Source organism: Accipiter gentilis, chromosome 28 (genome assembly GCF_929443795.1).
Source record: "Accipiter gentilis chromosome 28, bAccGen1.1, whole genome shotgun sequence".
NCBI lineage: Eukaryota > Metazoa > Chordata > Aves > Accipitriformes > Accipitridae > Astur > Astur gentilis.
Window position 1 is genome coordinate 15,649,912 of NC_064907.1, and position 14,823 is coordinate 15,664,734.

General features: G+C 38.8%; 1 protein-coding gene across 4 annotated transcripts in view; it reads left to right on the top strand.

Moving 5' to 3' along the window:
- Positions 1-14,823, top strand: part of KAT6A (lysine acetyltransferase 6A) — a 52,756-nt gene that overhangs the window by 29,013 nt on the left and 8,920 nt on the right. For 2 of the 4 annotated variants that reach the window (XM_049830933.1, XM_049830934.1), the window contains exons 9-18: positions 75-193; positions 1,543-1,638; positions 3,348-3,463; positions 5,715-5,856; positions 6,297-6,458; positions 7,418-7,511; positions 8,837-9,068; positions 10,217-10,427; positions 11,428-12,120; positions 12,919-13,234. In XM_049830933.1, coding sequence (XP_049686890.1) covers positions 75-193; positions 1,543-1,638; positions 3,348-3,463; positions 5,715-5,856; positions 6,297-6,458; positions 7,418-7,511; positions 8,837-9,068; positions 10,217-10,427; positions 11,428-12,120; positions 12,919-13,234 — 2,181 coding nt within the window. The remainder of the gene's footprint in view (positions 1-74; positions 194-1,542; positions 1,639-3,347; positions 3,464-5,714; positions 5,857-6,296; positions 6,459-7,417; positions 7,512-8,836; positions 9,069-10,216; positions 10,428-11,427; positions 12,121-12,918; positions 13,235-14,823) is intronic. The other 2 variants (XM_049830935.1, XM_049830936.1) reach the window with 1 other exon arrangement.

Sequence of the window (14,823 nt, forward strand, 5' to 3'; positions counted from 1 at the left end):
GATGTTTGTCGCTGTACTAAAAAGCAAGTACTTCTTTGTAAATGTAGGTGAAGACAATTTTCTCTCATTTACAGACAATCAGGATGGCTGGGATGGAAAACAGGAAAATGAGGAGCGTTTTTTTGGGAGCCAGGATGTCTTAACTGAAAAAGACATGGAGTTGTTTAGAGATATTCAGGAACAAGCACTGCAGGTAAAGTTAAATTTTCAATGTCTGGCAGTAAGTACCAAATCTGTAAAAGAAATTTAAACAAACCCAAAAAACCCACCCCAACCCAACAACAAACAACAAGAAGAAATATAGACTCCAGATGAGTCAGTCTGTCATATAAGCTAATGTGCTTGGTTTCTTCTGCTTGAGAGTAGTGGGGAACTGACCTCAAGAGAACTGAGGGATAATATTAAAGTGAGCATAAGAGCATAAGAGGTTAAGGTGGGCATCTAAAAAGCTTTGAGGGCTGTGGCTTTAAATAGCTGGTAAAACATGTGAACTGTTAAAACAATAAAATATGGGATCCTTGCTAGCAGCATAGGTTACATAGGGCCTCTGGCTAAAACACTCTTTTTCTAGGTATTTTAACTGCTTATGGAACAAGACAGGACATTACTGTGTGTCTGTATGCACATGTATGTGCAGATACACCTGTGTGTAATGTGTGTGTATCTACCTGTACATTTCAGTAACTTGAATGATCTTATGACTTAACTCCTTCTGAAGCCAAAGGTATCAATTGAATTTATGCAGTGACTTCCCTGAACAGTGCTTCACTAAGTATCACTGTCCTTTTAAACTTCTCCAGGTATTTGACTTCTGTTTATTTACCTATGATTCTGTCATAGCCTGGTTTAATTCCACTATACTAAATATAGTCTCTGTACCAAAAGAGTTAATGAACAATGAATTGTGATAAGACTGAACTACGCTATGTGTGTGATAAAGCAGACTAAGATGAAGTGCAGTTAACTCTTTTATTGAGGTGCAAATACAACACTACGGTATAACACTGCTTATTTCAAACTTTGTTACAGGATTGATTTTAACAAAACTCAGCGTGTGCATCCTTGAGCAAATCACACATGAGACTACGGCTTGTGACCATAATTATGTTTTAGAAAAATAACTGAAGATCTGAAATAAAATCAATGGAAATATACCCAGAATAGAGAAAATATTAATCTCCAAACATCTGCTTAGAAAAAAGGAGCAAGTTTTGGAGACATTTCCCCCTTCCCTGTGTGGGGAAAGTGTTTGTTGTGGATTAAATACTTTAAGGTGGCTAGTTGGTTGGTTTTGGTGAGGAAGGGGTTGACCAGAGTTGTGATGCAGCTGATACAGGGACCTTATGCATGTACACTGACCTAACTGCCTCACCAAAGAAAATAGAAATAGTGATGTGTCAAAGGCTTTTGAGTGAGCTGAGGAAAAGGTACTGCATATTAAATGTTCAAGAAGTCATTCAGAGCTATCTGCAGCTAGCATAGAGGCTCAAGCAGTAGTCTGCTATTGAAGGCTTTCTTCTAATGACTGTAATGTGTAAACAGGTGTATGGGAGCTGGGTCTCTGCATATGTGTTGGGCATTCATTTGGAAGAGGGGTTTGTTGCTGAAAAGAAGGCCCAGGTGCAGGACTCGTTGCAGGTGCATGTTACTCTGTTTTCCTTAAGACTTGTCAGATGCCTGTGATAATTGTGTTTGTTATTGACCTATTGTACTGGGTAATAATAGGGATTCCTTTGAAACTACAGTGCAGGAAGTGCTTAACTAGAGATGATCGTAGGTATAAAGAGCTGCCTTCATAAACTGCTCTTTTGGTGGTTTGTTCTGCCAAGGAGTGAAATTCTTGTGTTGTGTGCAACCTTGTATCGGTTACCAAAAATGCAGAGCTTGTGCTTTCCTTTCCTAATGGAATCCTCACAAATAGCAAAAGCTTTTAGCATCCAAGATTGTGGTTATTTAATAGTATTGTCTTAATTCTTTTTCTTAAATACTAGGAAGTTCGTTCTTGCTAAATCTGGCTTTTGAGTTGAAGTAAGATAAATTGACTCTCTTTTCTAGATTCTGTCCTAGTAGGTAGCCTAAGATGAAAGGAGAACCCTAAGGAATAAATCTGTAAACTGATGGGAAAAAAAAATAATAATTAAGTGGTTGTAGATCTTATGCAGGTAGTAAGCTCTAAGACATTATTTGGCTGACTACTGAAATATTCTGTTCATCTTCTGAGTAAGAATAGAAGGAAACATGAATCAGTTACTGATGGCTCTATTTGGAGCTCTTGGATTAAATATTTTCGTAGGAAATTACTGTCCTTTTTCATCTAGATAGAGCTCCTTAAGATGTGTATGCATAGGACTAGATTCTGTGGTGACTTCTGCCTACACCAGTCCCACTTAGGAAACTTAGAAAAATGTTAATTTTGAATGTTAGCCTTTCAAACCCTAAACCATTGTCCTGGGTATAGCCGTTTTATTCTGCTAGCATAAATTTGCACATAGGTAATTCACTGCTACTCTTCACATTAGTTTCTGACCTCCTGCATGAAACATGGTCTCTATTTATTAATAGCTTTGCAGTCCAGGTGGTTCATATGATAATGCAAGACCAGTGGGAATATTTGGATTTTTAATTGTGAGTGACAGTCTTTTGAGAGCAAATCTTCATTAATTGACAAAACATTTGTTTTCTTTGAAAGCAGAACATTTAGTTCCCTTATTTTTAGTTCCCATAAAATATACAGTTACTATCAGAGAGACAGGGCTAATAAAGGTTGTATAAGTAATTTAAAAATACTATATTTTCTTTTTTTTTTTCCTTCTAATAAATAATTTGAGGTTTTTCTTTCAGTCTTCTGTACTCATGATGATAAGCAGCTAGCTGTACCCTGAATATTGTTTTGGTAGATACTATATTCCCAGTGGTAAAATAATCTCGGAGCTGGGAAGACACTGATGTGTTATGTTAGATACTTGTATATTCTAGATCTTAACCTTAGGAACAGTTTATGTGTATGTTTTTCACTATTGAAATAACAAGAAAGGAAATAGCAACGGGACTGAAAAAAGATTATATTAAATTTTGCATTTAAAACTACGACATACAACAGTGTGAAAGGCAGTGGAGGTACGTGGTATGACATTACTTACTAATTCTTCCTTTTTGTGAATCACATGCTTGCTTGAAGTATGACTGGTACTGGTTTTTAGTGTCAGCAAGCAACATCTGCATCTTCCTATTTCTCTGTGAGTTCAAGTAGGATGGATCGCGTAGCTAAGAATATTTAAATTTATTTCAGCTTAGAAGTCTTTCACTTTGTAAATTCACGAAAACTTTTTTTTTTTCCCCTTGCATAGAAAGTAGGGGTGACTGGGCCTCCTGATCCACAAGTCCGATGCCCTTCTGTCATTGAATTTGGCAAGTATGAAATCCAGACCTGGTACTCCTCCCCATATCCACAGGAATACTCGAGGTATGACTGAACATTCTTCTCCTTTGTTCTGCTTCAGTGTTTATGGGAAAGCTGTACTCCAGCAGGCGTAGAAATCTTAAGGAGATTCTATCTGAATGTAGGACAGAAGCAAAGTACACATAATCGAGATACTTTTCATGGTAGTTAATAGATGTCTTAAGGTCTTTTTAGGCTGAGTCAAAAAGTTGATAAGCTCTCTGCAACAACCTGCATATGCTGTGAGCACTCGAACTGCCACAGGAATATATGATTAGATGGATTCCCAAAGAACTGACATATTCCACGCTCTGAGGAGGGAGCAGCCTCAGCTAAATGACCTGGTACTGGGCTGTTATTAAGCATGTAAGTCATTAGAGTGTCTGACTCAGAGTACATTGGTTCTTTACGTGTGGTATCACAGAATGGTTTGGGTTGGAATGGACTTTTAAAGACTATCTAGTCCAACCCCCCTTGCTGTGGGCAGGGACATCTTTCACTAGACAAGGTTGGTCATAACCCCATCCAGCCTGACCTTGGAACACTTCCAATCATGGGGCATCTGCAATTTCTCTGGGAAAACTGTTCCTGGTGTCTGACCACCCTTATTGTAAAAAATGTCTTCCTTCTGTCCAATCTAAATCTACCCTCTTTCAGTTTAAAACCGTTGCCCCTTGTCCCATCACTGTAGGCCCTGGTAAAGAGTCTCTTGGTCTTTCTTATGAGCCCCCTTTATATATTGAAAGGCCATAATAAGGTCTCCCTGGAACCTTCTCTTCTCCAAGCTGAGCAACCCCAACTCTCTCAGCCTTTCCTCATAGAAGAGGTGTTTCAGCCCTTGGATCATTTTTGAGCCCATCCTCTGGACTCATTCTAACAGGTCTGTGTCTTGTACTGAGGACCCCAGAGCTGGACGCGGTACTCCAGGTGGGGTCTCACAAGAGTGGAGTAGAGGGGGAGAATCGCCTCCCTCAACCTACTGGCCACACTTATCTGGATGCAGCCCAGGATATGATTGTCTGTCTGGGTTGCAAGCACACATTGCTGGCTCATGTCCAGTTTTCTATCCACCAGTATGTCCAGGTCTTTCTCCACAGGGCTGCTCTCAATCCATTCATCCCTCAGTCTGTACTGATACTGGGGATTGCCCCGACCCAGGTGCAGGACCTTACACTTTGCCTTCTTGAACTTCACGAGGTTCGCATGGGCCCACTCCTCCAGCCAGTCAAGGTCCCTCTGGATGCCATCCCTTCCCTCCAGCGAATCGACTGCAGCAGTCCTTATGATGAAAAAATAATACATTTGTTTAGGGACTAGGATGTTAACTGTCTGTTAAGTGATTGTATTAGAAATGGCTGTATGCTATCTATGGGAGTTGAAAGAGAAAAATAAATAGAAATTTCACAGCAATTACTTTGATGTATTATTTTTACGTTGTATGTAGTTCAGCACAGCTAAAGAAGAAATGTTTAATGTTACACATTTTGGCATCTGAGAGATTGTTCTGCTGTGATGCATGTATAGTTGTTTTGATGTTCTCTTGCTTAGGAACTTTGCAAACTCTCTAAACTGCAAACTCTCTGAACTTTAACTTGAATCAGAAACAGGAACAACTTCTAAGGGCCATGGCTAGAGAGAGAAAATTAAATAAAACTCTTTATTCTACCATTTAATAAGAGCATGTTGTTTGTCATGAAGAATTATTCTAGCTGTACTAAAGGCATTGAAGGTAACTGAAAATAGTGTTCCTGCCAAAGCTAGAGTATGTAAATGGAGTTAAATCACAACAATATTGGGACACTTGCATTGAATTTGTTCATGTCAATATAGTGTGTAAAATGGTTTTAAAGCAAACAGATAGATGGTGCTGTGACCCATTGCTTAGGGGTACATACAGCTGTCTTGTTACACAGAGGGAAGGGAGAGAATAGGAACTATTTATCTAATCCATCCTAGTGTTACTAGTGCAAAACTGTGGGAGTTTTTTGTTATTTTTTTCTAGGATTTTAATCGATGCATGTATTTCTTCTGACATAACTTAGTAATGTAAAAGTAATTATGCAGGGCATTAAGTACATTTTTTTAATATTTATTTGTCATAGAATAAGTAAGTGCCATGACTTTAAGTACGGTAAGGTGGTTTTGGCCTGATTAGCACACACAGAAGGTCAGTATATACTGGGTTTGTTTTCAAGTTCTTTTTCTGCACGAGTGAGGAAGTTTGTACAAAAGTCTGTGTCTTCAGTCTTTGATCTTTATTTATCTTTGCTTACAGGCTACCCAAGTTGTACCTTTGTGAATTCTGTCTAAAGTATATGAAAAGCAGAACTATTCTCCAACAGCATATGAAAAAATGTGGCTGGTTTCATCCTCCAGCCAATGAAATTTACAGAAAAAACAACATTTCAGTCTTTGAGGTAAGTTAGAAAACTAAGCCACTTACTTTTATCTATGAAGTAGGGTCTTCAGCACCCAATCGTATGATAAATTTTCCATAGCCCTGAAGATCTTCATTCTTGAAGCATTCAGTTGCTAAGAGTGAAGAACTACAATCAAGCAGTGGGAGCTGACCTCGTGTATACATTATTCATCCATAAAACATATGACAAGGCTTGCTTTGTAAAAATGCTTTTTCATTTTAGGAGAATGAATTTTAAGTTTTCTCAAGCTAATGAATGTAATAGTGTCTTGGCCATGGCCTTTATGCTGTGGAAGTTTTAAGTCCTTTGAGAGACTATGTGCGACAGAGAAGTCTTCCTCTCATGTTGGACATTTCAAAAATACAGGGATACCCAGATGAAGCATGTCCTTGCATTACAGCAAATGGAGTGACAAAACTTTTCCTCTTTTCTCTAAGGTTGATGGCAATGTCAGCACTATCTACTGCCAGAATTTGTGCTTGTTAGCCAAACTCTTCCTGGACCATAAGACTCTCTATTACGATGTGGAGCCATTTCTTTTCTATGTGCTGACACAGAATGATGTCAAGGGCTGTCACCTTGTTGGCTACTTTTCCAAGGCAAGTATTTGAGTACTTCAGACTTGGAACTGCATTTGCTATGGTGAGAAGTGCTGGTTCAGAGTCTTTAAATTGTTATTTGGGCCTTTGCGTTTTATCTAATACATTCTGCAATACAGGTATAGACTTCTGTTGCAACCACATTTTATTTATGTTACTTTTGGAGGCCACCAACTACACCAACTAATTAAAACCAACTTTCCTCATAATGTTGAATAGCATATATTCTCTAAGGAACTTGTACTACAGCTAGTAGCTAAACAAACCCCAACTCTTCAAGTGATTTCCTACTCTTGGTGGTGATGGGTAGTACTGTTTGTGAGATAAATATTGTTACCAAGTAGTTCTATCTCATCTTTCCTTCTGTAAATACATGGTGTTCCAAACAAGTTTGGCAATTTTGCACCTCATTTCAAACCTTTGATTTTTTTTGATGGAACAGGGCCAAGATTTCAGATAAGCATTTCTTAAGAATTACTAAATTAGTAATAGTTTACTTATTTTGAAATAGCTTTAATTGAAACCTTTTCCTTCAGTCTTCAGGACAGCATGTTTGAGATTGGATTTTAGTATGTTGTGATTATAATGTTTAAAGATTCACTAGAATACTGCAATCTTTTTCAGTGAATTTAGCTGCCTTCAGATTTGTGCTTTGAACTTTATCTGCTATGCAGTCCATGTTCTTTATTGTATCTAAGCAAAAGATGGTAGTTATGTCAAGGTTTCATTCTTTTTTTTTTTCTGACCTGAAAGGATGTTAATAGTTTTAATATTATTCTCTCTTTTAAAGTCTTTTCTTGGCTCATGTACGTTGTTCCTAAGAAACTTTGATTGTGGCTTTCTGTCTCAGTTTTTGCTATAGAAGTAATTAGGGACTTGTACTGAACAACTTCTACTATTTCTCACTGGTCGTCTTTTTTTTTTTTTTTTTTTAATATGCTGCTTTTTTTTCCCAACAGGAAAAACACTGCCAACAGAAGTACAATGTTTCCTGTATAATGATTCTTCCACAATACCAGCGTAAGGGCTATGGCAGGTTCCTAATTGACTTCAGTAAGGAACTTTTTTTTTCACTTTTTTTTTAGTCTTTGTCTTTTCATATTTTAAAGAAAGGCCTAACTGTTGAAGAGGATATTTTTCAAATTAAAAAACATCTCGGGACAAAGGATTCTAAGGCTCACAAAATCATCTGAACTTCACAATTTACTCTTATTGTTGGAAGGCTTCAATTCTAAAGAGAAATTGATCATTTTTCCCCTAATCCTCATGTTTCCTGTGTAAGCAACTTAACAGTGGCAGCTATAGGCATGTGTCAGTATAGTGTTTTTAGCAGAAGCTTACCTTGTGCACATAGTTCTTTCTACAGAAAGCCAACCCTAAAACTGCACAGTCTGTTGAAACCTTCAGCATCTTGATTAAGTGAATGAGTGTCTTAAGCAGATAGTAGTCATAGTTATGTTTTAATTTAGCTTTGAGAGCAACAAAACCAGACATACTTAGGCTCTGAATACTCAAACAATTCTCAGACTCATACATGGATCTTGGCAAGTTCACAGGGCAACTTGCTACTGTAACTATATCTCTCATTATGCTGAGTGCAATCTAATATAGCCCTCCTTGTGGACATGCTAATTTTGGAGTTAATGTCCAGAGGAAAAAACCCTACTGGTATAATTATATTAGAATGATTTTGCTGGTAAATAAGTTGTTATTCTGAAAATATTGGTGAAACAAAGGAACTTAATGATGTATCTTGAGAAATCAAGAAATTTGGGCTATATTAGAGCAGCAGTGAGAAGACACATTTGTCAGCTGGTTACCTTCTCCCCACTTTGTCATACTGGGGAGGATATAACCTCTTGGTCTGTATTGAACCTGTGCAGTATATCATAGTCTTAAATTAATTAAGTCTCTGCAGATAGAGCTCAGTACTCTCCAGTATGGCCCTGAAGTTTGACAGTAGAGAATTTTCAATAAAGTTGTTTGCCCTATTAGTCTTAAATGCCTAAAATATGTTTTCCCTCTGTCATCTTCAGAATTGCTATTGCAGTTAAAAGACACTCAGCAGATTGTGTACTTCAGGCATAGTATTGTTTCTAGGTAGGCGACTGCTGCCATCTCGTGGCATTGCCCATAGCCAATGTCTGATGGCAGTGTAGTTTAGAAATCTCATACTCTTTATCATTGAATAACAGAAGTTTAAACAACAGCAAAAAAAAAAAATCAGCCAGACCACTCAGTGTATCCTTCAAAATTATAATCTAAATCTTATAGGCAGCATTCAGCTACTTTCTGGAAAAATGCCTTTGTAGAAGTTGGGATGGAAGCAGAAGCTATATATGCTAATTTTTTGACATTTTTTTCATGTATATCTTTAGGCTATTTGCTTTCAAAGCGTGAGGGTCAAGCAGGATCACCAGAGAAGCCTCTGTCAGACCTTGGGCGCCTCTCATATATGGCTTATTGGAAAAGTGTAATATTGGAGTGCCTTTATCATCAACGTGACAAGCAATTAAGCATCAAGAAATTGAGTAAGCTGACTGGAATCTGCCCTCAAGATATCACTTCCACTCTACATCACCTACGAATGCTTGACTTCCGTAGTGATCAGTGAGTACAGGAGTCCTGTTGTATTTCCAAAGAGCTTCAGATGTATTTAAATGAAATTTAATGGTGTTTGGAGAAGTTACATCTAATAAGCTTGATTTTACTTAAGACTTCAATGTCCAAATACTGGCTGTAGAGATTTATGATGCTCATGTGCAATGCAAGAACTGTTCAGTGCCAAAGTTGGTTCAGATTTCCAGCTATGTAGCCCTGCATCTGTGGAACTTCTAAGTAATTTGCAGCTGTGAGAGAAAGCAAGCTGGTCTCTTGGCCATGTTCTCATGGGGTCCCTCAGCATAATCAGTCTAACATACTCGCAAAACAGAACAAAGAACAGCAACTTCCCTTCTCTAGAGGGAAATCTATTCCATTTTCCAGTCACTGAGCAGACAGTTGTTTCCCCCCTTTTCTCTGGGCCTCAAAGATGCCATTAACTGTGTGGATTAACATGGGATGCTTGAACAGTGGGATAGATCACTGGGAGAAATGAGGTATGTGGATATAGAATAGAGGTAGTCTGCTTGCCCAGCTGAGTGTACAAGTCAAGTGAAATACTGGGAATTATTCTTGATTTAGAACATAGCAGGTTTGGGAGTGGGGTTGTATTCTGTTGTGTTTCGTGTTAAACTTGGAACTTATTTGGAAAACTTGGAAGTTATTTGAGAACAGTTTTATGTCCTCTTTTCACAGTATACTTTAATCAGTGATATTATTTCCAGCCCCCCCCCCCCCCCCCGAATAAAATCCACTCTGGTAGCGGGACTGTGACTTTTTTAGCAGTCCTTTTATTACCATTCAGTATCTTTCACCTTGTGTTGCCAGCTCCCCAAATGGCATACCTGTTGTCCATTTAACACATAATAAAAGTGATACTCTGTAGCTGAACGTTACCCATGGAAGGACAATGGCTTCACCATTAACAAGTGGAAAGAATTTAACAGCATTTTCTCAGTTTTGAGATGCTTTCTCTGGTAGTCTGACAGTACTGCAAATTGTACAATTTTCATGACTTTTCTGTCCTCTCTGAAGTTATTCATGGCAGTACTGATTGAGAGTACAGATTTTTCTGTAATAACTTATATCTGTTTCACATGACAACACGTACAGTATGTATGTAGCCTGTTGTTGATCAGAGTGTTATTACTGTTTAGATTTGTGATCATTCGTCGGGAGAAACTTATCCAGGAACATATGGCAAAGCTTAGAACTAATGTCCGACCTATAGATGTGGATGCAGAATGTCTGCGTTGGACACCTGTTATAGTTTCCAACTCAGTTGTCTCTGAAGATGAAGAAGAGGAGACAGAGGATGGGGAAAGTGAAGAGCAACAACAGCAGAAAGAAAAGGATCCAGAGACCAGTGTAAGAGTGAATCTGTTACTTCTGTGTGGCATACAGTTTACACTTGGTGCTTTTGCAGGCAATGCTAACAAGATTTCAAATGCCAAGTTGGGATAATCGTAAAAAGCAATGCAGTCATGATTAGTTTATGTGTCTTTTATAGTTTCAGATTAGAAACTAAAAATAGGGAAAACATCGAGGCATAGCCTAGAGAAAGGTTAAAGACTGTCTCTGAAAAGAATAAAAAGGCTCTTTCTGCCCTTAATGATTTTTGCAGTATGTTTTGGGGCAGGGGGTGGGGAGGTGCGGAAAAAACAACAATAACAAAAAAACCACAAACCGAACAAAAAACCTGCCTCCCACTCTCAAGCAACCTGATCTGTCATCAAATTATTGACATGGATTTGGGTTTGAAGGACCCAGTACTTCTGTAAGTGACAAATAGCATAAATGGAAATGAATCAACAAAAATTTCTAATATTTGTCACCAAAGGCTTTTGCTGTGTACTTTTGCAAAGCCACTAATAGCTTTAGAATTACTGCCCACAGAGCAGTGAAGGTTTCTGAAATCTAGGCTGCTGTCCTTGAAAGGTTGCACACTCACATCAGGTGATGAGGCAAATTAACGTGCTGTTACTGTATTTACATTAAACTAATTGTCCATTTTAATGCAAAAATGGCTTCAAGTTTGTGTCACTTTTTTCTTGAAGATTACACAAATGCTCTGTTTGAGGGTAGCAAGATAATGTTTGCATTCCAGCAGGCCACTGGATGGCTGCTGCTGACTGAAGTCACTTGTTGGGAAGCTAATTGAGGTACATTATCACCTGGGAGGAAAGGAGTAGCAGTTAGCACTTTTAGAATCTCAGAAAGGTCAATTCTTTTCTTCTCAGATTCCCAGAAGTCATTCCTGTTAAACTTTTCTGACTTCTTGCTCAAAAGCTTTTGTGGAATTGAATGCCGGATAGACATGCATGCTTAAATAGGAAGTGTAAAATCTATGTGTTTGTATTTAAATCAGATGGTAAAATCTGTGTCATGGGAGAAGAAGGAGCAAGAGCCTTACTCGCCTACAGAGAGTGAAAAAAAGCCAGACATTGTTGCTCCAGCCAATTCTGCACGGCCAAACAAGCACATTTTTCCCCTGGATAGTCTTCCAGCAAACAGTCAGCCATCACGAAGAGGTCGATGGAACCGCAAGGGCAAAAAACTTCGGGAGCCATTTTGTGAGAAGGAGCCAGTATTGCCCATGGAGGACAAAACAGCAGTTCCCAGTGGGCGATGCAGTGAATGTGAGGAGAAATCAGCAGCCTCACGAGGCCGGTGCAGTGACTGTGAGGAGAAGTCAGCGGCCTTGCAAGGAAGATGTGATGAATGTGAGGAGAAGTCTCCAGCCCCAAGAGGCCGGTATGCTGAAGATGAGGAAAAATCTGCAGTTTCCCAGGGACAGTATGGCAAAGGTGAAAAATCTGCAATTCCCCGTCGGCGGTACAGCGAAGGTATGGAAAGGTGGAGAGGGCAGTTGAAAAAGAACACGGAGCCACTGAAGTGTAGATTCCCGGAGGACTGCGACAGATTACCCCGCCGCTACAGTGATAGTGACAGGGCACTTCTGAGGTGTTTCAGTGAGAGTAGTGAAGAGGAAGATGATGAGCCTGTGAGTCCTCGATCAAGCTCTCCACCCGTTCTCACCAAGCCAACATTAAAACGAAAGGTGTGTGCCTTATTTCTTGTTGTCTCTGACTATATCATGCAGTCTATTTTGTCAGTATGTTGGTGCTTTCTGAAGGATTGTGCAATTGGTAATACATGAGGTATGTATTAAGCGTACAGGTAGCACCTCTGTCTGGAGGGTGCTTTCTGCTACCTTTTTGTAGTGGTGGTTTTTGTTGAATCAGAGGTAGGGGGTTTTTTTAATTCTAACTTCTGCCTTGTACTTCTGATTTTTCCACCTTGGTTATTAAAGATTTACTCAATCATGCAAAATAGAAACAGATATGGCCCTACTTTTAAAAGAAGCTTGCAAAACACAAATGCTGTCTAAACAACTAAAATCACAGCTTAAAGTCTTTGGAATGATTTACCACGGAGATGTGAATTCTGTTAACATGACCAAGAAAATCCTCACTTCGCGGGGTGCTGCACTGAAAAGTTCTCTTCTATTTCATCTTTGTAGCTTATTCTAAACTATTCACATCTATATTGTAGTGTCTCTGAACTTTCAGCTGTTATGGATGGGCTGTTAGCTTCAGCTGTTTAAATGTTTTATACTATTACACAAACGTCAATCTAGCAGTCTTCATGGAAGTTGGTCATCTTGCATTGTATTTGACATCTGTCTAACTGAAGGCAGGTTCCAGTCAGTATTTCTAGTGAAGTCTGTATGCCAGAAGGGAGCCCTTTAGTCCCCCTGGGACTGTTGAACTCTGCTGTTCATGTTTTCTGTTCATCAGTGTTTTATTTCTACTGCGTGTGATAAAATGTCTTCTCTTCTCCCACCTTCCATTGTCAGAAACCAATTCTTCATCGGAAGAGGCGAGTCCGCAAGCGTAAGCACCACAACAGCAGCGTTGTCACTGAAACAATCTCAGAGACCACAGAAGTGCTGGATGAACCATTTGAGGACTCGGACTCTGAACGACCAATGCCCCGACTAGAGCCTACATTTGAGATTGAGGAGGAGGAAGAGGAGGAGGAGGATGAAGAGGAGGAGAATGAACTTTTGCCCAGTGGATACTTTCGGCACTTAGCCCCACCAGACACACTCAGGCATAGACCCTCTTCTAAGAGGAAGTCCAAAGATGAGGAGGAGTCTGATGACACTAATGGTATGTTTGGTGGTATGCTGTTGAAAGTTTGATACAGATAGTGTGTCAGTGAGTGTCAGAAATATACTAGCTCATGATGGAACAAGCTGCTTACCTTGTAACTTCTAGCCAAAATGTACGGTTAGGCAGTCAAACCAGCCTCAAACATTCCCAAGTCTTATGAAAATGTGGTGCATGCTTTTAACTATCTTACTAGCAATGACCTGATCACAGGGTGTCCTTTTGATTCAGGTTTCCTAGTGGAATTGGTATCTGTGATTGTGGAAAAACCTATGCAGCAGGGTCACTTACAGAAACAAACCAGAAATTAATTGAAGAGCCCTCAGTTTTCTGTAACAAAGAGAAGTAATAAATTGTCTCTTTTGAGATCTAGTTCTTCATCACATTGCATGTCCTGCCTCTCAGCTTCTCATATGTTCTTAAAGTTCTCTGAACCTTCAGTTCATAAAATAAAATTATTTGGTTGGAAGTGATTACTTAGAGTGTACTGACAATTCAAAAAAACCATCTGTCATTCAGATCCTTCATTAGTAATCTTCATTACGGCTCTTATATGTTCTGTTCTTTTGATGGTCTACACAGCGCAAGGCAGTCAGCCAAATAAAAACGAAGAACTGTGTGAAAGAGAAGTATGGTGCCGTTATCCCACAATAAAAAATAGTTACTGGAACAAACGTGTTAATTTATGGCTTTCAACTAGCCTGTGGTTAGCAGAGCAGAATTTTTCTTTAGAAGTTCTTAAATACTGAAAGCATCAATATGATTATAGCTATGTATACAATCCATTTAGCATCAGTTACCCTTAAACCCTTATAGCAGCATACAACTACGTAAATTTAGTGCAAACACGTGTTGATGCAGCATTAAGTTTGCTTAGTGGGAATATATGCGCAGTCAGCTTATATCATTGTTTTATTAATTCTATTGTGATCAGATTAGTCATGAAATTTTTTTGTGGTACTCCAGCACCATTAATAAGACTATATAGTTGGGAGAAGATCTGTTAGATAACTGGTTTTCAGTCTTTTTCATTTGTGCTTTTCTGAATGTTTTCAGTGGAGACACAGATCCCCTTAGAGATTCCACACACATACGTTGCTTTATAAAATACATCAGTGATTTTTAACCACCTTTTACAAACTACATATAGTCCATAGAGTACCCAGGGATCAGAAGCGGTATTTGGAAAGCCACTGTTTTAATTCACACCTGTTATATACTACAACAATCAGTTTCTCACTCGCCTACTTTATAAATACTTTACTTTCTTACTTGCCACTTGTAATTTAGTGCTTTCCGTTCCCTTGTGTCACTTCTGTTGCCTTTTTTTTTTCCTGAACTTCTGCGAATTTGTCAGAACTTCTGAAGTAATAAAGTAGTAAGCACGCTATTTTAGGGTATTGCTGCTCCTGACATCAAACGGTATCTGTTGGCTGCTTATGCCTTTAATGCAGGTGCCTTGGCATATATATAGTAAAACTGTAATGATCTTAAAGAAAATGCAATGTACTTTCAATTACCTAAACATGTTAGCCCACAGGGATAAGCAATCATCATAAACAGCTGGCCTTTTTTGATAAAAAATTAAG